General features: G+C 40.6%; 2 protein-coding genes across 3 annotated transcripts in view; one reads left to right on the top strand and one right to left on the bottom strand.

The window, feature by feature from the left end:
- Positions 1-258: 258 nt before the first annotated feature.
- On the top strand, positions 259-1,770 carry GPR101 (G protein-coupled receptor 101). The gene has a single exon (XM_040266265.1). It carries the CDS (start codon positions 259-261, stop codon positions 1,768-1,770), a length of 1,512 nt encoding a protein of 503 aa, XP_040122199.1.
- A 9,000-nt stretch (positions 1,771-10,770) lies between these two features.
- LOC120882298 (transmembrane 9 superfamily member 2-like) overlaps positions 10,771-24,933 on the bottom strand; it is an 80,683-nt gene continuing 66,520 nt past the window's right edge. The window contains exons 16-17 of one of the 2 annotated variants that reach the window (XM_040266263.1): positions 22,851-23,022; positions 10,771-10,968 (exon numbers count right to left, since the gene is read on the bottom strand). In XM_040266263.1, the coding sequence (XP_040122197.1) occupies positions 10,901-10,968; positions 22,851-23,022 (240 nt within the window). In that variant the 3' untranslated portion in view covers positions 10,771-10,900. The remainder of the gene's footprint in view (positions 10,969-22,850; positions 23,023-24,933) is intronic. The other variant, XM_040266264.1, reaches the window with a different exon arrangement.

Genomic DNA, 24,933 nt, shown 5'->3' with positions numbered 1-24,933 from the left:
GAAGGATTTAGAGAAACTGCCCGGACGCGGGGGAGAGACGGGGGCACGCGCACGGGGTCCCCGGGGCTGGGGTCCTGCAGCGCTGCTGCCCAGCGTGGAAGCGCCCACCCCACCCCCGCGCCCCAAGCAGGGGGACTAACCCAGCCCGCGTGTTTCTTTCGTCCCCAGCCTAGGCGCTGAGTGTGTTCCGTGCGCCCCTTCGCCGCCCGCCGGGGCCGGCCCGGCGCCCGCACCTGTCGCCCTTCTGCCCCTGCCGCCATGGCGTCCACCTGCACCAACAGCACGCGCGAAAACAACAGCAGCCACGCGTGCATGCCCCTCTCCAAAATGCCCATCAGCCTGGCACATGGCATCATTCGCTCGAGCGTTCTGCTCATCTTCCTCACCGCCTCCTTCGTGGGCAACATAGTGCTGGCGTTCGTGCTGCAGCGCAAGCCTCAGCTGCTGCAGGTGACCAACCGCTTCATCTTTAACCTCCTCGTCACTGACCTGCTGCAGATCTCGCTCGTGGCCCCCTGGGTGGTGGCCACCTCCGTACCCATCTTCTGGCCCCTCAACAGCCATTTCTGCACTGCCCTGGTTAGCCTCACTCACCTGTTCGCCTTCGCCAGCGTCAACACCATCGTGGTGGTGTCCGTGGATCGCTACCTGTCCATCATCCACCCTCTCTCCTACCCAGCAAAGATGACCCCACGCCGGGGCTACCTGCTCCTCTATGGCACCTGGATCGTGGCCATCCTGCAGAGCACGCCCCCACTCTATGGCTGGGGCCAGGCTGCCTTCGATGAGCGCAATGCCCTTTGCTCCATGATCTGGGGGGCCAGCCCCAGCTACACAATTGTCAGTGTCGTGTCCTTCATCGTCATCCCGCTGATTGTCATGATTGCCTGCTACTCTGTGGTGTTCGGGGCTGCCCGCCGGCAGCACGCACTGCTCTACAACGTCAAGAGCCACAGCTTGGAAGTGCGAGCCAAGGACCGGGTGGAGAATGAGAACGAAGAGGGCAGCAAGAAGGATGAGTTCCAGAGCGAGAGTGAGTTCCACGGCCAGGATGAAGGTGAGGTCAAGGCCAAGGAGGACAGTGTGGAAGCCATGGAGGGCAGCAAGAAGGCCAAAAAAGGGAGCGTGGAGACTGGTGAGGGGAGCATGGAGGCCACTGGCAGTGAAGAGGTCAGAGAAAGTAACTCTTTGGTGGCCAAAGGCAGCACCAAAATTCAGAGCAGCAGGAAGGCAGACAAGGGCCGCCTAGAGGTCACCCAGTGCAACATTGACCTGGGTGAAGACGACCTAGAGTTTGGTGAGGATGACCTCCATTTCAGCGAGGATGACATCGAGGCAGTGAACATTCCAGAGAGTCTCCCAGTCAGTCGTCGAAACAGCAATGGTGACCCCCCTCTGCCCAGGTGCTACCAGTGCAAAGCTGCTAAAGTGATCTTCCTCATCATCTTCTCCTACGTGCTGTCCCTGGGGCCCTACTGCTTTCTAGCAGTCCTGGCCGTGTGGGTGGATGTCCAAACCAAGGTACCCCAGTGGGTGATCACCATAATTATCTGGCTTTTCTTCCTGCAGTGCTGCATCCACCCCTACGTCTATGGCTACATGCACAAGACCATCAAGAAGGAGATCCAGGATATGCTGAAGAAGTTTTTCTGCAAGGAGAAGCCCCCCAAAGAAAACAGCCACCCAGACCTGCCCGGAACCGAAGCCGGCACCGAGGGTGGAACTGAAGGCAAGATCGTCCCTTCTCATGATTCTGCCACTTCGCCTTGAAGTTGGTTCTAAGGTAAACCTTGAACTGTTCACAGAATACAGGAGCAGCTTTCTCTTAAATGGACCATCCACAATCGCGTTAATGCCAACCCATACCATTCCAGGCAAAGGTTCTGTACATGCCCCTCTCACCACAAGGTAGATACATATATGGAAGAGGTAGGAACTGGGGTCTTCCCTAAAAGGTGCCCCTCAAAGAATAAACCTGAGGATTCTGACTGAAATTTCTCTCCTCCCCCCCAAAAAAGTTATTAGGCTCTAAATTTCTTAAAGCAACAAGGGCTATCCAATTTGGACACATGCTTGGTATTATGTCTGTCTCCCCAGAGCTACCATGTATCAGTTTTTGCTCTGAGGGAAAAGGAAGATGATGCTGGTGAACTTCAGGACTTGTGAACTCATGGGAAGGGCTCCAGTGTATGTTCAACAGAAAGAAAAGCAATGGACCAAGTCATTCATGGAGCCCAGGAAGCAGAACCTGACCGACTGATCAACGTATTAGCCAAATTCTAGACTGAAGAGCCCCCACAATCTGGTGCAAAGACTATTACAGAAACTAAGGGCATTGTGTAGTTAAAAGACCAAGAAGGTTTCTATATCCTCCAAAGGGATCCAGAAAAGTGAAAGAAGATAATAGAGCATGTTTGAAATGGGGAGCTAATCCAAGGGAGAAGATAGGAAAATCACACATCTGTGGGGCTAAACAGTTGACTTTTTTCTATACAATCCTGGGTTTGGGCATGGGCGGAGGCCACAATTGTTTTATGCAAATGGAAAATTGTCTGTTAACACAGAACTGTTTTCTGTCTCCTATTCGAATAATAGTGGGACAGAAATCACCACTGTTTTACAATTTCCCCTTTGTGATTGAATTGAGATGCTCGTGAGAATCCTCCAAATCACCTCTGCCAGTCACTTGTCCTACAAAACTCACACTGCCAATCAAGAGAGATATGCCCACTAGAAATGTCTTTTGTGTCCCTGAGATCATAAACAAGACATATGATCTCCACATGGGGCAAAAGTAAGGCAAGATAAATGTTTTCCTTCATCCAGGTACACCCATGAGTCTTTTCTACCTGTGACCATCTCTGAAACCTGTAAGCTCTCCACAGATGTGGCAGAGAAAAATAAGAGTTGGAAATAACAGAGAGGATGCTTTTTCAATACCTGGCTTATTACCTGACCTGTTCCAGACAATGCTAAATTGAAACATTCAGGTCAGACTTATCCTCATTATTTCTGTTGAAGTATATCACTTTGGGAAAACCTTTACAAGATATAAATCATCCTTAGGGTCAATACAGAGGAAGAAATTTCAAATCCCAAACCCTGAAATCACTTTGAGTGGGTATATACTTGTGTATTTCTGAGGGCACAGACCATATTGACATGACCAAATAACATAGAACAAAAAAATGGTCAAGACAGTGTTTTGATCCTCCTGAAGATCACATTAAAGCAACTCTGTGATCAAGTGTTCAGGCAGAAATCCAATGTTAATATGGGTGGAGGGAGAGGAAAGAGTATTTCATGGAAAAAATGGTTGATCAGGTGGTGTATATAAAGATGGCCATATTCAGGGTTTAGTCTCATTCTTGTGTGATGACCATGTCTGTATTAGAACTGAAATTTCTTTCATTTAAAAGCCAAGCTCACTTATATTTTATCTCTTCCTCCTGACAGATTCCAGCATGAGCATCTCAAGGGGGAAGAGGTAAACAGTAGTCAGTGTATTTGGGCTATGAATAAGTCTGCATGGAATTTGGCATTGCCATGTTCAGAATTTAGGAAATAAATTTGGGGATAGACCCAAATAGCATTGAGCTGACCCATAAATTTGATATATCCATGAAAATAATATTGATTTCAACCCCAGTAATTTGGAACTTGTGGTAATTCAGACAAGACATGGGGGCTAAAGTTTACCTTTGTAAATCATTTATTTTTCTACCAAAATGTGAATTAACAGTCATAAATTTATGATACCAATTTATTGCCAAGCTCTTGTATCAGTCTGTCCTCAAAGGATTTCTGGGTGAAGAAATGGCCCATGTGACCAATCCTTCTATGAGGGGAGGGGTTTTGCCTTGAAGATCAGTCATGGTCAAAGGAGTTTGACGTATTGGTAGCCTGTCCTTTAAGTAGAAATGCTTACCTGGGTAGGAAACAGGTTTTCAAACATAAGTGTCTCCAAATATTTTGTTGAAACTGAACTTCTTGTTTTATTTTTAAAGCGCAACCCCTTCAAAGTGTATCAGAGAAAATTGTTTGCCAAAATCCCAAAATCAAATGGAAGCAGAACCTGTCCAAGTGTGGTAAGTTCACTTAACATACACAACATCCTCCAGGGCACCAACACTCACCAATTTCCTTTTTCAAGTTCCTCTTTTCCCTAATTTAGTCCTCGTCCATTCTCATAGCAGATTGGATTTTTCAAAGTCAAAAACCTTTTGAAAATAGGGGACTGGGAAAAGAAAACCTTTGAATTAAGAGCATTCTGCTTTGCTGACATCTTCTTAATGAATAGGGCCTCTAGTGAGCTTGGAGATAGCAACTGCTTCAAATTGTAGGCTATTTTGAATAAAACACTATCAACTTAATGAGGTTTTACTGCACATACTGTTTTGTCATTTGAAAATCTGAAAGCACACACAGAAGTCATCATTAGCCTCACAGATCCTCGTGTGCAATAGCTTTCCCTAAATGTTTTTAAAGGAGGTGTTCTTCTGCCAAGGCCACTTCATACATGCAGTAAAAATCCCATTAAAGTCCAGGGGCCAGACAAACCAGACTTTGAAATGATGTGGTTTCCAATTTAATGATTTCCTTATTTAAAAATAATAGAGCATCCAGTTTGCCAAGGAGTCGCAGGTGCTTTGACTAACACACCAATTTCAACAAGCTTGGGAAGGCAGTAATAAGGAGCAAGCCCCAGGCTTCTGTGACTTTTATGATTGCAAGGGTCCATCTTCTCTATGGCACCACAAATACCAGCTGCTTGGAAGTCCTGTGTACTTCCGGCCCCCTGCCTACCTCCTGCCATTATGCCCACTGCCTTCACCCCCTCCCCCTGCTGTGCTGGCCCTTCTTGAAGCTCTGTGTGCTCACTCACCCCCATTCATCCCCTTCCCACCCAGAGCTGACAGGTTCACAGGGACCCCGGGGCCCATGAAGCAGGGAAGAACAGAAGTAAACAGAGGGACCAGCAATTAAAGGTATTTTTCTGTCTCCTCCCCCAACTCCAGTCCAATTTTAAGATGAGGGGATATCTACTTCAAATTCAGCAGGTAAGGAAAACTGCCATTTTATCATAGGAGGGGGTAGGCACCTCATTTCTTATCAAAAACACCCACTACAACACATCTTTGGGAGCACATTCAATTCTGTAGATACTGTCCAATTATTTCAGCCAAAAAAAAAACACTAAAAAAATTACCAATAAAATTGTAAGGTGCCTGATACTGCCTTATTTTCTACATAATTAGCCAATTAAACTAGGTAAAGTTACTTCAAAAGATTTTTTTCATACTACCTAGAGAGTAACATGTAAGATTAAACTACACTTTCTTTTTAGACTTTGCCAAAATGCTCTTAAAACTATCTGAAATATACCATTTGGAAGAGAAAAATTATGCATCATCTGGTCATTTGAATGCTCCAAAATAAAACCCTCAGAGGTCGTTAAGATCAAACAGAGTACCAATGTCAACTTGTGGACTGTATTTTTTTTCTCATAACTGCCCTCTCCCAGATTTTGAGAAAAAAAGAATCAAAAGAAATGTTTTCCCTTCATAATATCTTTCTTATTGTATTCTTTTTTAAGACAAACCCTTGTGCTGTCAGGAGAGGCTTCTCTAAGCAAAATGTCTTTTCCCTCTAGAGCAGACAAACGATTAAAGGAACAGGTGGCTGTGAGCCAGTCACCAAGATAAGGAGAGAAAATCTGGTCAGTTATGGCTTTTAACCTTCTTGGTCCTTATCTCTGTCTCTCCTTTTCTATGGGCCAGACAGGGGCTCCTGGCCCCTCTCAAAGCCCTTCCAAGCTGAGGCATGAGGAGACAGAAGCAGTGAGCCACAAACAACAGATCATAGCTTAGAAGTCAAAAAGGAGAGAGACCCTTGTCATAAATTCTTTCCAGTTACTTACAGTCTCTTCCTCTAAAGCAAAGGCCCAGCTTGCCTACAGCAGTCTTCTGCTAAAAGCAGCACTGCTGACTGAAGGAAGAACTAGGAAAGCTAAAATTCCCCACTAAAGTTCATTGCTCTTTGTTAAAAAGTAGAGTAAGAATCCTCAAGGTCAGTGAAGGTTGCCAATAGTTGTCAAGTATTCTCATCACTGCCTCTCAAAGCTCACCTATCTCAGTATCTACACACCAAGGGGAAAACACAGTAACTTGTACACTTACAAGAGGTTTGCTATGGCCGAGAATTCCTTCCTGGATCTCTCTTGTTCTAAAATACATGCAAAAACAAGATTGGTTTCAGTTTGGTGCTTCAAAGTTGAGTGGATTCCCCACCCCTTCATCTGTGCTACAACTTTGATGTTAAAACTTTTGGTATTTTTGTCCGTTTTAGTGGTGTATTCCATTCTGTAGTAATTCTTCTAAATGTAAGCTATTACTGTATACAAAATATGTGTTCTTGGAGATAAGGTGCTAGATATTAGACTGTATGTGTCTATAGATTGTGTCACCCTCAAAAATGGGTAGTGCGTCCATGTAAAGTTAGTGAATCAAATGCATGCACGATTCTATTTGTGACCCACACCTTGGTCAGTTTCTGAAGTAGAACATAGTATATTTGTGTTTAAAGTTTTCTTTTTAAAGTGTATACTACAGGATGTAGAAGAGGCTTCAAGGTGGGGTGGCAGGAAGTGGTGCCTTTCATTTCTTAAATCCCTGGTACAGTATACGACAGGTGAGAACTGATTCTGGTACAATTGGTAATTACGGCAACTTAATCATCTTGGCTGAAGTTCTCGCTGGCAGTTCGACGACACGCTTGGCACTGGCACGCCTGTTTTCCATTCATTGTATAGAATGCAAAATGAAAAAGACAATCCTTTCATCCTTATAAAGCAAAGACCCCAGGATAGGCTATTGGAATCCTATTAGCAGGATGGAAAGAATGATGTACTCTCAAAATCCAACCAGTACCTGACTGTGAACTGACAGTTTGCATTGAGCAGATTTATATTGTGACCATCTCTCCCCTCCCAAAGCAGTACCACAAACCAGAAAAAGGCTGCTCTGTTTTTTTTTCTTTGATTGATTGCCTGAGAAGAGCTTAGATGGGTAAACAGATAAAGAAGTAGTTGGACACCTCCGGGAGTCACAGCTAAGATGTTTGAGAATTACAATCATATAGCAGCAGCATTTGCATCAGACAAGAAAAGAGAACTATGAGATGAGTTCATTATACTTTAAGAATAAAAATAGTAAAGCTAAAAGCTATATATATATTGAATAATTTCTAAAACTGCCTTTTAATACCAAATTTTATGTGCTGTTTTTGAGACTGAAAGCAGGAGGAAAATGCATTCAGTCAATAAACAGTTTTCGTTAGTATTTTGAATTTGAATTTTTCCTTTTCCTTTTCAAAAAGAATTTAAAAGTGCCTTTTCAAAGGATTGCCATACTACAATCCTGGGGCCAAGTTCCCACTGGCACAACTTACCTTCAGGTGCACAAAAGGGGTGAACTTAATCCTCCTCCCCCCAGCAAGAAGAGAAACCCCTTCACACCCCAATCAAATTGATATATCAATACTGTTACACAGATCAGGAGTCTCAGAGACTCTGCCCAAGGACAAGGTTTCATATATTGGTTGACTTCAATTGGATCCTTTCTAAAATGGTTACAGCACATGTTCTTGCTGGACAGGAATAATGGACTCCTGCTTGGGGAATGCAGAGAGATTGATGTTTGTGGTTTAACTAAATATTATTAAATAATGTTTGTGTTTCTTAAATAGGTGCTGTTAATCTGTCCTTGGTATATTCCTCTTAAATATGCTAAATAAAGTCTAATTTTAATGCATATCTGGTTATTGTTCTGAGCTCCATGGGAAAAACATAAGGGAGGGAGACACATAACTAGTTCTCCATCCCTTCTCTTTTGGTTGAACAGAGGAGACGGGAGAAACTAATCAGAGTACATGGTAGAATGAAATATGTGGGCTCCAGTATTTTTGCATTGTTTTTCCAATATAAGGAATATGCAGTGGGAGGGAGAGTGGTCTTCAGGGGCTTGCTGGAAGAGGGGAATCTGCTTAGCCCTCCCAAAGTGAGAGTGGTCAGATTTCAAAACTAAACTTATGGTCACCAAACGGGAAAGGTGGGAGGAAGGATTAATTAGGAGTTTGCGATTAACAAATACACACTACTATATATAAAATACATAACCAACAAGGACCTGCTGTATAGCACAGAAAACTCTGCTCAATGCTCTGTTCTAACATATATGGGAAAAGAATCTAAAAAAGAGTGGATATATGTACACGCATAACTGATTCACTTTCTGGTACACCTGAAACTAACACAACATTGTAAATCAACTATTCTCTCATATAGGGACTTCCTTGGTGGTCCAGTGGTTAAGACTCTACCCTTCCAAATGCAGGGGGCCAGAGTTCAATCTCTCGTCAGGGAACTAGATTTCATATGCTGCAACTAAGACCTGGCTGTTTGTTGTTTAGTCACTCAGTCATGTCCAACTCTTTTGTGACCCCATGGACTGTAGCCCACCAGGCTCCTCTGTTCATGGAATTTCCAAGCCAAGAATACTGGAGTTGCTATTTCCTCCAACAGGGGATCTTCCTGACCCAGGAACTGAACCCACTTCTCCTACATTGGCAGGCTGACTCTTTACCACTGAGCCAGCTTGGAAGCCCCAAGACCCAGTTCAGCCAAATAAAATAAATATTTTTTAAAAACTATAATATGAAATAAAATTTTTTAATAATGGCAAACTGAGGGTGGGTGGTCAGAGTGGAAAAATGGGGCCAGATGGCTTGTGGGGCTCCCAAATGCCAGCCTTATTCCCAAGGCCATGGGGTTGTGGGGTGGGGGTGAATAGGCTTTAAGAAACAGTAGTGCCCAGCACCTGGATCACCCCCACTGGGCTCCTGGCCCTGCTGTCCTGCTACTCATGACCAGGACACCTCCCTTGGCACAATTAAGCCACACACAGACCATTCTCACCACCACCACTGCCCCCCCCCCGCACACACACACACACAATGCAGCTCCAACTCACCAGGATTCCTGTAACAAGAGGCAGGAGCGTGTTCCCTCAAGCCCCAGTTTAAGAAAATAGGTCTGCCTCTAACACCAACTATGACGTGAAAGAAAACACAGAGCACAGATGAGACAAACAAATATGTCTAAAACTTAAAGAGTACTAGTTCCTCTCAAGTGCAGGTGCTTGACCTACTGGTAGCCCTTCTTCTCCAAATCTTATCAGTGGTGGTATAAGGAGCTGCTCCTTGTACCTCTGAAGCAGCCCTACAGAGGTTCAGGGAGCTGTCCATGCCCATTTCAATCGAAAGAAAGTGCCCTCCCTTCTCCATTTTCACTCCAAAATTAAATTGAATACTGACCTACACGCTGTATTTCAAGATGTTAAAAGATGGCTGCCTTATTCACACAGTACCTTTGACCTTGGTCTGTGAATGCCCACCAGGCAGTAACCTTCTCCTGCTACAGAAATACTTTTAATAATACCTTCTAACAAGCTACCAGTGCAAGCAAGTGAGCTCAGATAAAACTATCAGGCAGCAAACCTGGTAGGAGCTGAGTCCCCTGAAACTGGAACAGTGCTTAGTGCAGAGTATTTAGAGGAGAAGGGACCTGGTTCCAAGGCATCTCCTCATAACAGCTCTTCCTCTCAAGCAGGGTTTAGGGGTCAGCTTTCGATTATGAGACTGAATGCGAGAGGGCTAAGAGGATCTGAAAATCCCACTGTCAAGAGACAACTTTGACCGTCTGTAGCCACTCCTCCCCTCAGTCTGCTCCAGGCCCTAGTCACAACCCTGCTCCTTCCAATATAGAAGAAGGCCTACTACAGGCGACCAAATGAGTTTCTTCTTCCCCAATGCAACTAGTCAACTCTTCCTCCCTCTCCTACTCTCTTTCAGAATGCAATTATCTGACCTTGTCCCTCTTCATTCCAGACTCCCTTTCAAGAGCCACACCACCTCTTTGATCCCTGCACACACCAACATGTACTCCTCAGCTTGAGGGCAACTTTGAGAACATTCATGAATTGAAGGGTATGTATAGATGGTTTTTAAATGTTTACCTCAATAAGACAAATATTTATCAATAATATTTATCACAAAACAATGTATGAATTTCATGCTGTCTCCCCTGAAACTGCAAGCTCAAAGAATATTTGCAATACAAATTCCCAATATTTAGGGAGTTGTGACACCTGACTGTTGTCTAGTAGGAGCAAATAAATCCAAGAGAATTGACTTCAAAGATTTGTTATCTACACACAACTAAGTCAAGCTTGCACACTCTCAGCACGTTCTCCAAGGGCAGCAAGCAAAAACGATAGGCAACTAAACAACCACGAATGTACAGATTTAATTGAGTAATAAGACAACAGTATCTGGTATTTCATAAACTCTGTATGCTAAACCAATGGATATTTTTAAGTCATCACCCAGATACAAAGATGTAATATTGTTTGTACAATCAACTTAAGTTGGAAAATGTCACATTTTACCTAACATTTATTTGACAATAGTTCTGATGTTCTGATCAGACAAGGAAGAAAACTGAAAAACCAGTGTACTTAAATAAAAAAAAACTGAAAAACCAGTGTACTTAAATTAAGAAAAAGTACCTCCTTTGTGCTGATTGTTTTAAATTAAATACTCTTTTATGGTATCATTTCAGGAAAAGAGTACTTAGAATAAACCTACTTGCCACCTTGATTTTTCTCCAATACAATCGTATTTTGTGTTATACAAACTGAGGCCAGACAGTGAGATTTTTTAATTGATATATATTTAAAAGCATGCAATTGGAAGGATATGTATCTCTGTAGATGTTCATATAAGATACAGATACATATTCAAAGGCAAGGGTGACGTGCCTTGAAGCGTTTGGGGGGATTCTTTAATCCACTTTCACCACGCTGTAGATTTTAGAAATAAAAATAAAACAGGAAAAAAATCCAATGGTTCCTGAAACAAAATGAGAAAGATCTTTGTTAACCCGACATTATAGAAAATCAAAATAGCTTTCTCAAAAATGCAAAGCATGTCAGTTTGGAGATGGAGTACTGCTTCTTTGCATCTCAAGACTTGTACTTTATCCAATAAAAATCACCAGACTCTCTTGCTGAGCAAAGAGGATGAGCAGCAGGGCTAGAGACAGTCACCTGCAAAGGGGTGTGAGAATCCATTTGATTGAACACTGCAGGTCTCTAACCAAAGCAAAAAACAAGTAGCTTAAGTTCTCTATTTCAAAACAGATACAAAAAGGTCCAAGGCTACTTTTCTAAACTTTGTATAACTTGCTTCAATTTGGAAAATGTAAATAACCATTATCATTATACATAGCAAAATCAGGAATAATCTTGGGACTTCCTTCGTGGTCCAGTGGCTAAGACTCCGCTTCCCACTGCAGGGGGCCCGGGTTTGATCTCTAGTCATGGAACTAAATTCCACATGCCACAAGAGTTCACGTGTGGCAACTAAAGATCCTGTGTACCACAACCAAGACCTGGTGCAGCCAAATAATTTTTTTTAAAGCAGGATTAATCTATTTACTTATATAATCAGAGCATATATTAGTTTTCTAAATTAAAGTTTTATATTATTAAGCTTGAGAAACATCCCATCTCTGGGGATTTATCCTAAAGAAATAGTCCTATAGAGAAAAAAATGTCATGCAAAAAATATTCATAATGCTGATTTATAATACTGCAAAACTACAAACAAACCAAATGCCCCCAAATGATGGACTAAGATGAAATAAGAGAGGCAGCAGAAATGTCGAATATAGAGACTTCCCTGGTGGTCCAGTGGCTGGGACTCTGAGCGCCCCATGCAGGGGGCCACGGTTTGATCCCTGGTCAGGGAACTAGATCCCATGTGCTGCAAATAAGAGTTTGCATACAGCAACTAAAAAAAAAAAAAAAGATTCCATGTGCCACAACTAAGACCGGCGTGGCCAAATTAATCGATTAGTTTAATTTTTTAATTTAAAAATGACAAATATCAAGATATATAAAGCAGCATAGGCCAATCTTTTTTAATAACTTATTTATTTATTTTACTTTTGGCTACATTAGGTCTTCATTGCTTTGCTTAGGCTTTCACTAATCTTCATTGCAATGTGTGGGTTCCTCATTGCAGTGGCTTCTCTTATTGTGGAACACAGGCTCTAGGGCTTGTGGGCTTCAGCAGTTGTGGCTCATGGGCTTTAGAGCACTGGCTCAGGAGTTGTGGCACAGGGGCTTAGTTAATCAGGGGCCTGTGGAATCTTCCCTGTGGAATCAGGGATCAAATTCGTGTCCCCTGCACTGGAAGGTGGATTCTTATCCACTGTGCCAGCAGGGAAGTCTGGGGCAATCTTTATAATATGGTATTAGGTGAAAAAAGCCAGGTCTTAAACAACTTCCAGGTTATCACCCCTATGAGAACATTACATAAGCTTTAAACCTGTAGACTAGAGCAAAGCATAAACAAAAGAAGATACTTTCCTATTTTAGGGTGACATGATTATGGATAAATTTTTCTTTAATATAGAATTCCATTGATGTTCATACTATAAAAATAAATTTTCAAATGACCTTAATGTTCAATGACTTAATTGAAGAAAATTCTAATAAGATTTTGATCTAATAAGATCAAACCCCATAGGCTAAATGGGGCACCATAAGACAAGTCAGTCATCTAAGAAAATATCTTAATAGCAAAATCACAGAAAGCTTTAGGCAGGATGTTACATTTTTCTATGCCAATTTCTAAATTTAGAATAACTTTCCATCCTATATACCATCATGCCACTTCCCTCCCACTCTTTACAGCTCCTTGTCAGTTAATATGGTATCAAACCAGTCAATCCTAAAGGAAATCAACCCTGAATATTCATTGGAAGGATTGATGCTGAAGCTGAAGCTCCAACACTTTGGCCACCTGATGAGAAGAGTCGACTCATTGGAAAAGACCCTGATGCTGGGAAAGATTGAAGGCAGGAGGAGAGCGCACAACAGAGGATGAGATGGTTGGATGGCATCACCAACTCAATGGACATGAATCTGAGCAAACTCCAGGAGATAGTGAAGGACAGGGAAGCCTGTCGTGCTGCAGTCCATGGGGTTGCAAAGAGTTGGACATGACTTAGCAACTGAACACACACATGGTATAGTGATAAGATTATGGGCTCTAGAGGGACACAAATGTCCTCTGTTGGTTATTTGTTGATCTTAGGCAAGTGAGAGTCTTGCCAATCCTGTTTTCTAAGGTGAAAAATGGGGATGATAATACCTATTCCTACTTTTGTCTACCTTTTCTGAATCCAACAACTTCAAAGGTTCATGAGATAACATATGTCTCTGAATCTAAAACACTCCTGATTTCCATTTGCTGCATATTAGTCCCATAAATTATGAAAATGTCTATGAATTCTGAACCTTTTGATGCTCTACTTAAAATACCAAAATGTGTCCTACCCAAAACACAAAAATTCATCAGCCCTCACACTGTTCTGAGAGCTGACTAAGCTAAAGAATATGGACTTCAGAGTCATGCAGATGTTCGGCTGGGTGATGTAGAACAAGCTACCTTTCTCCTCTGTTCCTCATAACTGAAAAGGAATCATACTCCCACCCACCCAACAGGCTTGACCTGAGGAAAAAAGGACAAAATACGTTAAGATTGTCTGTCAAAATAGGCACTCAAGAAATGATGTTCTGATCAATCACTGATGTTCTGATCTGGGGTTGAAAAGTATGTTCACTTGGGATTTATTTGACTAAACTCCTCAACATCACCTGGAATCACCTGGGAAGATTTAACAAATACTATTGTCTGGGTCATACCCTCAGCTATGCTACTTAACTGATTGAGATGCAGCCTGAATGTCAAGATTTTTTAAATCTCCCCAAGTCCTGCTACTATGAAACCAGGGTTCAGAACCTCTGGGCTAGCCTATCTGTCTTCCTTCCTTTAATGTTTCCTTCCTTCCTTTCTTTCTTTTTCTTCCTTCCTTCTTTGTAAACAAACATTAAATATTAAGAAGGGTGTGGAAATTTCTAAGGGCCATTGAACCACACAAGTTAAAAGCAATGTAAAGGAGCAGGCTTCCCAGGTGGCCAGTACAGGAGATGCAAGAGACACAGATTCAATCCCTGGGTCAGGAAGATCCCCTGGAGGAGGAAATGACAACCCACTCCAGTATTCTTGCCTGGAGAATCCTATGGACAGAGGACCCTGGCAGGCTGCAGTCCATGGAATTGCAAAGAGTCAAATACATCTGAGTGACTCAATAACAACAACAAAGGATCTGTAGAAATTTTTAAAAATTTTCTACAACTCAATTGCTGGTACTACAACTTAAGGATAGAAAAAGGGAGATGGGACAAAAAGGGAGAAGAATTATACCTTTGATGTCTTTGCCTACATTTGCCCCAGGACAGAGAAAGTACTAAGAAATGTCCTAGTTTCTTTCTAAACTTCATAATCTTTTTTCATTAGGTCAGGAGACACATTACAAAAAGACAGACCAACTACAGGATCTTGAGTGAGGCAGTCCAAGACAAGCAGAGAAGCCCATTTCCCCCCATCCTTTCCCTAAATGCAATTCTACAATGAGAAAAACAAAATTCACAGCCTGATCTAGGACTGGCATCCAATACACATTTCCTCCAGGGCCTTCCCAAAATCTTCATGTACACTTGAAAAAGAAGAAACTAGCTAAATAAAACATTTTGAAACTAGCTAAATAAAACATTCTATTCAATATAAACAAACCTTTAAAGAGGCTTTCCACAGCTACTGTGGAGACTAAATTCCAATATATATTAATTTGAGGATTGGCACCTGTGACTAAGACACGCTGAAAAGATTTTTCTAACATTGGAATTAGAGCCATTGCACAGAAGAATAAAGAGAAAACTTGTTAGGAAAAAAGGTCTTAGGGACCTTGACTCTCTTCAGCCATATGTGATTTAGTATTCAGTAAACACTTTGGGCCTGGCACTTGCTAGGTAATGTAAAGGATAGAAAAAGTGGCTCAGGGACTTCCCTGGCAGTCCAGTGGTTAAGATGTCTCACTTCCACTGCAGGGGGTGCAGGTTTGATCCCAAGAGGGGGAACTCAGATCCTGCCTGCTGTGAGGTGTGGTCAAAATGTAAAAAAACAGCAGGGGGACCTCTGGTGGGGAACGGCTAATCAACATATTGCTGCTTATATAGAGGTCACAGACAGAGACTTGGAAAGGAACCTTAACTCCAGTCTTTCTCACTTTCATATTTTATCAGTCACCAAGACCTTCTAATTCCAACTTGGAATTTTTTTGAAGTGCAAATATTTTATTTTACATTCTTACTTAAATACTTTTCACCTCCCTCATGGCACAGTGGGCAGTGGATCACTCTCATAAATACTTCTTTTCCTCAACGGAATACTTACCGTATACAAACCCTCGTCTCCTGCACTACAGGCATTCTTTACCACTGAGCCACCAGGGAAACCCAAGCGTTTAATAAATAACAGCTATTGTCATTATTATAATCATCATCGTCATTGTCTAACCCAAGCGTTTAATAAATAACAGCTATTGTCATTATTATAATCATCATCGTCATTGTCTTGGTCATGAAGGTATTTGTTCATATCTCTGGCTAAACTAAACCAACTAAAACCAATAAATCTGATGCCTAGGGCCTATCCCAAAGCCTCTGAATCAGAATCCTTGCTTATCTGTATTTTTAATTGCTTAACAAGTTTGTGATACTCTCCAGGGATTAAGTACCTTTGCTATAGGAAGCTATTTAAAGTTTGTAAGTAGGGGCTGGGCAATCAAATTTGTGTTTTGGAAATATCACAGTCATTCTGACAGAGTGGAGAATTGATTTGAGAGGGAGACTGGTCATAAAGACAAGCCAAGAGATAGTTTTGTGGATGAGAGATTTAGTATGACTTAAAACCCAATGGCTATGCAGATGGACAGGTGGATGGAGGGGATGGATTCAGAAGATTCCCATAAAAAAGCAACACCAATCATGTTCTAGAAGTGATAATAAAGTTTTTAGAGAAAAGATCATAGAAAGCATTATTTTATTATTGCTAGAGCATTGAGCTTGGAAAGTAAGCATAAATTAATGAAGGAATCAGTGAAAACTACATTTACCATCTCTGATTTTTATAAGTTATACAATTATGCAAATGTGAGTATAAAATATGTTTATAAATTATATTAAATTGTCTCTATTAAGAGTTTATGCAGTAAATACAGAAACAAAAAATGTCACAGGTTACCAATTGAGAGGGGGAAAAGTGGTTGTATTCTGTATCATGGTAAGTATTCTTAAAAAATTGAAAATAGATTTACCACAAGATCCAGCAATTCCACTCCTGAGTATTTATCTGAAGAATACAAAAACACTAATTCAAGCTATATGAACCCCTATGCTCACTGAAGCATCATTTACAACAGCCAAGATATGGAAGCAACCTAAGTGTTTATCAATAGATGAATCAATAAACAGGATGTGGTATATGTGTGTATTTAGTTCAGTTCAGTCACTCAGTCGTGTCCGACTCTTTGCGACCCCATGAATCACAGCACGCCAGGCTTCCCTGTTCATCACCATCTCCCGGAGTTCACTCAGACTCAACGTCCATCGAGTCCGTGATGCCATCCAGCCATCTCATCCTCGGTCGTCCCTTTCTCCTCCTGCCCCCAATCCCTCCCAGCATCAGAGTCTTTTCCAATGAGTCAACTCTTCGCATGAGGTGGCCAAAGTACTGGAGTTTCAGCTTCAGCATCATTCCTTCCAAAGAAATCCCAGGGTTGATATCCTTCCGAATGGACTGGTTGGATCTCCTTGCACTCCAAGGGACTCTCAAGAGTCTTCTCCAACACCACACTTCAAAAGCATCAATTCTTCGACGCTCAGCCTTCTTCACAGTCCAACTCTCACATCCATACATGACCACAGGAAAAACCATAGCCTTGACCAGACGGACCTTTGTTGGCAAAGTAACGTCTCTGCTTTTGAATATGCTATCTAGGTTGGTCATAACTTTTCTTCCGAGGAGTAAGTGTCTTAATTTCATGGCTGCAGTCACCATCTGCAGTGATTTTGGACCCCAAAAAAATAAAGTCTGACACTGTTTCCACTGTTTCCCCATCTATTTCCCATGAAGTGATGGGACCGGATGCCATGATCTTCGTTTTCTGAATGTTGAGCTTTAAGCCAACTTTTTCGCTCTCCTCTCTCACTTTCATCAAGAGGCTTTTTAGCTCCTTTTCACGTTCTGCCATAAGGGTGGTATCATCTGCATATCTGAGGTTATTGATATTTCTCCCGGCAATCTTGATTCCAGCTTGTGTTTCTTCCAGTCCAGCATTTCTCATGATGTACTCTGCATATGTGTGTGTAGATACATATATATACATAATATATATAACATATATATATAATACACATATATTATATATATATATATAACTCAGACATTAAAAAAGAATGAAATCTTGTCACTTGACCATTTGGGACAACATAGATGGACCCACAGGGTATTATGCTAAGTAAAAGAAGTCAGAGAAAAACAAATACTGTATGATTTCACTTGTACATGGAATCTAAAACACAGAACAATTGAACAAACATAACAAAATAGAAACAGAGTCATGGATTTAGAGAACAAACAGGTGGTTGCTGGAGGTAGGGAGTAGGGGAGAGGAGTGAAACAGGTGAGGGAAATTAAGAGATACAAAATCCCAGCTACAAAATAAATAAGTCATGGGATGAATTGTACAGTATGGGGAATATAGTCAATGATTATGCAATATCTTTGTATGGTGACAGATGGTAGGTAGACTTATCATGGTGATCATTTTCAAATGGACAGAAATATCAAATCACTATGCTGTATATCAAGAACTAACATAGTGTTTTAGGTCAATTATATTTCAACAAAGAAACAAACAAATTCATAGAAAAAGAGATCAGATTTGTAGTTACTAGATGTGATGGGTAGGGGAAGAGGAATTGGTTGAAGTCAGTCAAAAGGTACAAAGTTTCAGTTATAAAATAAATAAGTACTAGGAATATAATGTACAACATTGTAAGTGTAATTAATACTGTTGTACATTATATATGAAAGTTGTTAAGAGTAAATCCTAAAAGTTCTCAGAAGAAAAAAATTTTTCTATTTTGTTAATTTTGTATCTATATGAGATGATAAATGTTCATTGAACTCACTGTGGTCATCATTTCATGATGCATGAAAGTCAGTGATTATGCTGTATACCTGAAACTTATATAGAGCTGTATGTCAGCTATACCTCAATAAAAAATCTGAATAAAACCAGAATGGAAAAAATACCTACACACTCCAGAAAGATTTTAGGCTTGTTACTATGCTGCTGCTGCTGCTGCTAAGTCACTTCAGTCATGTCCAACTTTGTGCAACCCTATGGACAGCAGCCCACCAGGCTCCTATGTCCATGGGATTCTCTCAGCAAGAATACTGGAGTGGGTTGGCATTTCCTTCTCCCCCTGTTACTATAGATATATGAAATTTATTACCAAAATGTGGGCAGAAGATCTGAATAGACATTTTTCCAAAGAAGACATACAGAAGGCCAAAAAGTACATGAAAAGATGCTCAGTAGCACTAATCATCAGAGAAATGCAAATCAAAACCACAATGAGATACCATCTCACACCTGTTAGAATGACAATTATCAAAAACACAAGAAATGAAAAGTTTTAGCAAGGATGTGGAGAAAAGGGGACCCTGTGCACTGTTGATAGGAATATACATTGGTATAGCCACTATGGAAAATGGTATGGAGGTTCCTAAAAAAATTAAAAACAGAATTACCATATGATCCAGAAATTCAACTGCTGGGTATTTATCCAAAGAAAATGAAAACACTTACTGAAAAAAAAAAAACACATATACCATGTTCACTGCAGTGTCATTTACAGTAGCCAAGTTATGAAAACAACCTAAGTGTCTGCTAATGTATAAATGGATAAAGAAAATGTGGTATATGCATACAATGGAATATTATTCAGTCATTAAAAACATCCTGCTTTTTGTGACAACATGGATGGACTTTGAGGGCATTATGCTAAGTGAAATAAGTTAGACAAAGAAAGACAAATACTGCATGCTCTCACTTACATGTGGAATCTTAAAAAAATAAAACACCAAGCTCATAGATAGAGAATAGATTGGTGGTTTCCAGAGGCTGGGGATAGAGATAAGAATGTGGCAAAATGGGTGAAGGTGGTCAAAAGGTACAAATTTCCAGTTATGAAACAAGTAAGTCATAGGGATATGATGCACAGCATGATGATTATAAATAATAATACTATACTTATTAGTATTTAAAAGTTGCTAAGAGAATAAACCTTTAAAGTTCTCATTGATTGCAAATATTTTGTAACTGTATGACAGATGTTAACTAGACTTATTATAGTAATCATTTGATAATATATACAAATATAGAGTCATTATGTTATACACCAGAAACTAATAAAATGTTGTATATCAATTACACTTCAATCTAAAACATTTTTTAAAGTAAAATAGATATGGAAACATTATTCCATAAGGGTATCTACTCTCTTTTATACACTATGTAATTCAAGAAGAGCCATGTGCTTAGCACCATGAAGGATAGAAAATAGACATAAGATGTGTGGTCCCTGTTCTCAAGAAGATTCCAAGTTAGGTGGAGAGACATGCTAAAAAAAAAAATCAGGATACATGCCTGAAGTCAGTAAATGGTTCAGTTTAAGAGATTTAGAAAACACACGGAGTAGGCAGAACAGGAGCCCAAATACCAAGGTAAGTTTAGATCTTGATAAGGAAGTATGGCACTATTAAAGTTTTCTAATAAGATGAATGAAATTATCACATTGAAACCCCCTCAACTCCCCATCACTCCAACAATAAAATCTAAATTCCTTAGTAGAGTTTTTGAGACCATGGTAAGATCTGCCAGTTCCTTATATCTCTAACATCACTATTGCCACCTAGTGAAATCCCCCCACCTTGCCATCGTGAACTCCTCTGTGCTCTCTGAAGATGTCAAATTCCTTCCCACTTCAGGATTTTTGAACATGCTGTCACCTCTGTTTGAAACACTTGATTATCCACCTCTTCTTTCATATCATTTCTTTCACAAAGCTCATCAAGCCCATAATTCCTTCTTTGTCTGCCATCTATTAACATATAGCATCCACAAAAGCAGGGGCCCTTACCTGTCTTGTTCACCACTATGTCCCCAGCACCTAGCCCAGAGTCTAGCACTGTGTAAGACAGAAAAAGAAGCTTCTGAAGAAGAATAAATAGGGAGGTTGTGATTAACTATAAAGTATGGAAAAGTGAAAGTGAAAGTTGCTCAGTCATGTCCGACTCTTTGTGACCCCATGGTCTAATACACCCCATGGAATTCTCTAGGCCAGAATACTGAAGTGGGTAGCCTTTCCCTTCTCCAGGGGATCTTCCCAAGCCAGGGATTGAACCCAGGTCTCCCTCATTGCAGGCGGATTCTTTACTAGCTGAATTACCAGGGAAGCCCAAGAATACTGGAGTGGGTAGCCTATCCCTTCTCCAGCGGGTCTTCCCAACCCAGGAATCGAACTGGGGTCTCCTGCATTGCAGGCAGATTCTTTATCAACTGAGCTATCAGGGAAGTCCATAAAGCATGGAAGGGCCATGTTAAGAATTCATGCAAAATAAGCCAAGGAGATCAGAGATTAGAGATGAGGATCAAAGAGAGAGAGAAATTCAGATGAATCAGTGGATGGGGGAGGAAGTGCTAGATTCACTTTCTGGAGCATGAACCAACATGACATGCAAATGTTCAGAATATACATGAAGAGAGGTTATGGCTAGAGACAGAGATTTGGGAGCTGTCAGCACTAAGGAGATAAATGAAGCCCTGGGACTAAATAAACTCTAAAAGGGAGAGTACAGAAAGAAAGGACTGAAATGCTGAAGCTGGAACCCTCAATAAATCCTAGAGTTAGGTGACAGGAAGAGGGAGGGAAACAAACGAATTCACAATACGGCACAGGAAGAAGAATGCCAATCATGCTAGGAAGAATTTCACAGAATGGGTGTGGTAGTGTTTAACGAAGAAGCCAAGGAGGATGGAGACTAGAGAACGGCCATTAGGTTTTTGCAAGAGACCACTGAGAACCTTGCAGAGTCAGATATTAGCGACAGAAGCAATTTAAGTGGTGGAGACCACCAATGGGCATAGATGTTTGTCAGCAATGGGACCATTTGGGATGACATTTCACTTTTGAAAGAAGCTGCTGGTAATATAAGACTCCCAGAAAAAAGTAGCCTGAGTCAAAGTGTTAGGTAATGAAGAAAACATTAGCCTGAAATCCCTGCACTCAATCCATTCAACTGCACATTACACAAATAGAAAAGCCAGTAACTTACAAGGAGAGAAATCCAAAACAAGACACTGTGGGCAGAGATGGCATGTACACACAGCAACATGGGTGAAATTCACAAACAATCTGGAGAAAAAGAAACCTGACCTCAAAGAAGCCAGACATAGAAGAGTATATCTTGTATGATTCCATTAACCTACAATTCAAAAACAGGACAAGTTAACTGATGCTGTTAAAAGTCAGGATAGTGGTTGCCTTTGGGGAAGATGAGTGGAAAGACGCCCAACAGAGGCTTTGGGTCCATGGATCATGTACTTTTTGTTAACATGGCTGTCAGTTACAGAGTGTGTTCAATGCTGTACACTTATGACGTGTGCATTTTTCTGTAGGCATATTTCAGTAAAAAGTTTAAAACCCTCAAAAGCAAACATGAGGAGCCTCGTTAGACTAGAATAGTGAGACACTCTCAGGCCTTCTTAAAACTGAACTCATTTTTTAGTTCCCCAACCAGGAATGGAACTCAGGCTCCCTGTAGTAGAAGTGGAAGCGTGGAGTCCCACTGGACCACCAGGGAATTTCCTAAATAGAACTGAGAGATGAGAGGAGGCCTGAACAGTCTTCTCTTTATTGAAGAGTTGAGAGCAGCAGGTACACAAAAAGGACAGAAACAAGTCACCACCAAGATGCCCAGTTTCTCAGATGATGTTTGCCTGTGTCTTAAGGCTTTGATTTCTGACAAATTTTCATGTTAATTTTTGCATATTTGTTGAACCTGGAGGGCTAAAAGCATAGGAAAATGTTTGAAATGTTCCAAACTGACCTACACAAATGATGTGACTTGAGCTAAAACCAGAACTTAAAAAGTGAGGCAGGTAGAGGTGGACCACTGCTTCCCTTGGGCTGGCAAGGGCATAAAGCTCTCCAAATTCATTATTTTTCCAATGGGATCATTTTAGAAACCATGCCATTTTTTCACCTGCTTTAAGCATTCATCTAAACAAGAATTTCCATCATATCTGAACCAAAATAACAATCCCAAATGAGTAATCCTGAGAAGTATCCATCTTGTTCCTCACCTATAATTGAGTATATTGACCTAATCTAATTTTACTAATTTAAAAGTTATTCAAGTCAGTTAATTTTTTATGCCTGGAAGGAATTCAAAAGTGATTACACACAACCCTTACTGTGCTTTGGAACACATCACTACTGTTTAAAAATATTCACAAGGAAAAAAAAAAGAAAAAAAAATATTCACAAGGGATGGTCTTGCAGCTAAGTACATAAGGTCCCTCCAGCTCCCCAGGCCTTGCAATCTTTTATCCCCAAAGCATAGAAATGAACATGATGACTTTGTTCCCTCTTCCTTCCATTAATTGTTAATTGATGCTTATTATATTACGGCTATCTTCAAGTCTCTTTGGAGAATCCAAAATATACAAAATGTAATTCTGTGCTTACCGGTGAACAGGAAAAAAATCAAGACCATGATCATCGTGTACCCAAAGTACAAAATGGTGCTTGCAATGCCCGTGATTTTAAGTCTGGCGAAGAAGTAGTAAACTGCATAAGCAAAAAAATAAACAGCTGTAAAACTGCTGGTAAAAAAGGCTCTCCACCACCAATGATAATCCTGTGAGAAGACAAAGAAAAGGCAACTTTTTAGATGAAACTCTAACTATACATGGGTTAGTAATTATAAGAGGCAACATAAAATACGCTCTATAGGATTATGGATTAAAAGAAATAAAAGAGGAAGTTTCATAAGAAATTTAATTTCATATGTACTGTCTGACTAATGTACATCCTGCTTGGGGCGCCCTCACAATGATAAACTCTTGGTTTCCAGGGGGACCATGTGTGCCCTCAGGGACTGTACTTCTAATATGCACATCCTTTCTCTCTAGACGCTGCTTCAGCCCTGGAAGGCTTTCACGCCAGCTTCAATTTACTGGCCAGAGTTGTGCTGGGCCTAAATTGATGCCCCAGTTCAGGTAAAAAAGGTTAGTAAAGAAATTTAAGATAGATATTTTTCCCCCCTTACAGTTTTATTGAGATATAATTGATATACAGCACTGTCTAATTTTAAGGTGTACAATATAATGATTTGACTTAACATATCATGAAATGATTATCGCAGTAATTTTACCGAACATCCATTATCTTATATAGATACAAAATTAAAGAAATAGAGAAAAATATATTTTTCCTTGTGATGAGAACTCTTAGGATTTACTATCTTAACAATGGTCATAAAGAGCACACAGCAGTGTCAATAATATTTATCATGCTGTACATTACATCCCTAGCACTTGTTTATCCTATAACTGCAAGTTTGTACCTTTCAACCAACTCCATCTAATTCTTCCTCCCTCTAACCCTTGCCTCTGGTAACCACAAGTCTGATCTCTTTTTTTATAAGTTTGTTTGTTCAAGATAGACCTTTATGGTTAATGGAAATTATTTTAACTGGCTAAATTCATGACCTGTGAAGGCATGACAGAGGTCAATAATCAGGTTAGTCTCACCCTGCCCATGGGTCCTTCCTGATAATAAAATTACCATAAAAGCACCATGGTCAAGGGCCAAGGGGATAAACTATGCAGAAAAGAGTTAACATAGCAGGTCTGAGGTTGCCATCTTTAGAAAGGTCTGCTTACAAGGTTGACTCTTGGCTTAATACCTGGGAATTTAGCATTTAATCATTCTCTGACTGATAAGACTGGTTTTCTATACCTAGACTGTAAAAACTATGTGATGCACAGTGAACACATGCTTTCCTTTAGAGTGTCTGGAAAGTTTGGAGTTGTTAGGCAGAGTGTGCCTATGTGACTAGCTCCCAATAAAAACCTTGGCTATTGAGTCTCTTGTAGACTTTCCTGGGCAGACACACTGCACATATACTACTGCATTTTTTACTGCTGCAGAAGGAGCATGCTGGGTGTGTCCCCTCATGAGGGAGAGAAAACACAGGAAGACTGCACATGGGTTTTTTTTTCCAGGTTCCATCTGTGTCTTTTCCCCTTACTGATCCTGTTGTGCATCCTTTTGCTGTAACAAACCCTAGCCAAGAAGATGTCTATACGCTAAGTCTCATGAGTCCTTCTAGTGAGTCACAAAATATGTGGGTGGTTTTGGGGGCACTCAAACCTTTCTAATAAATATATGTGTGTGTGTATATATATATCTTATGCCTATTAATGTTTTATTAATGACTGTTACAGAATTCCTATGACAATATGTATCATAGAATGAATGAGTACCTAAGTATAATACGTACATAATTATATATCTTTTACTTTTATTCCTATAGCTCAAGAAAAAAATGCTCTAAGACATCATGTACATAATAATCATTCCCTAAACTCTCTTGTCACCTTTAGAAAGTCACATTAAATTACGAAAATAGGAGGGATATAGGGGATTTAAGAAAATATGTTCACCACCACCTCAGTTATTCAAAATGACATCAGGAAAAACTGAGGGTAGCATTGGGTAAAAAGAATTATATATGTCCATGGTAACCAAAAGGCAATGAAAAGAA

The sequence above is a fragment of the Oryx dammah genome, unplaced genomic scaffold (genome assembly GCF_014754425.2).
Source record: "Oryx dammah isolate SB20612 unplaced genomic scaffold, SCBI_Odam_1.1 HiC_scaffold_23, whole genome shotgun sequence".
NCBI lineage: Eukaryota > Metazoa > Chordata > Mammalia > Artiodactyla > Bovidae > Oryx > Oryx dammah.
Note: the sequence above shows the minus strand (reverse complement) of the source record. Positions and strands in the feature narration are given on the sequence as shown.

What these genes read in the sequence shown, in the direction of transcription:
- GPR101 (XM_040266265.1), top strand. Translation starts at nt 259, where the DNA reads ATGGCGTCCACCTGCACCAACAGCACGCGCGAAAACAACAGCAGCCAC.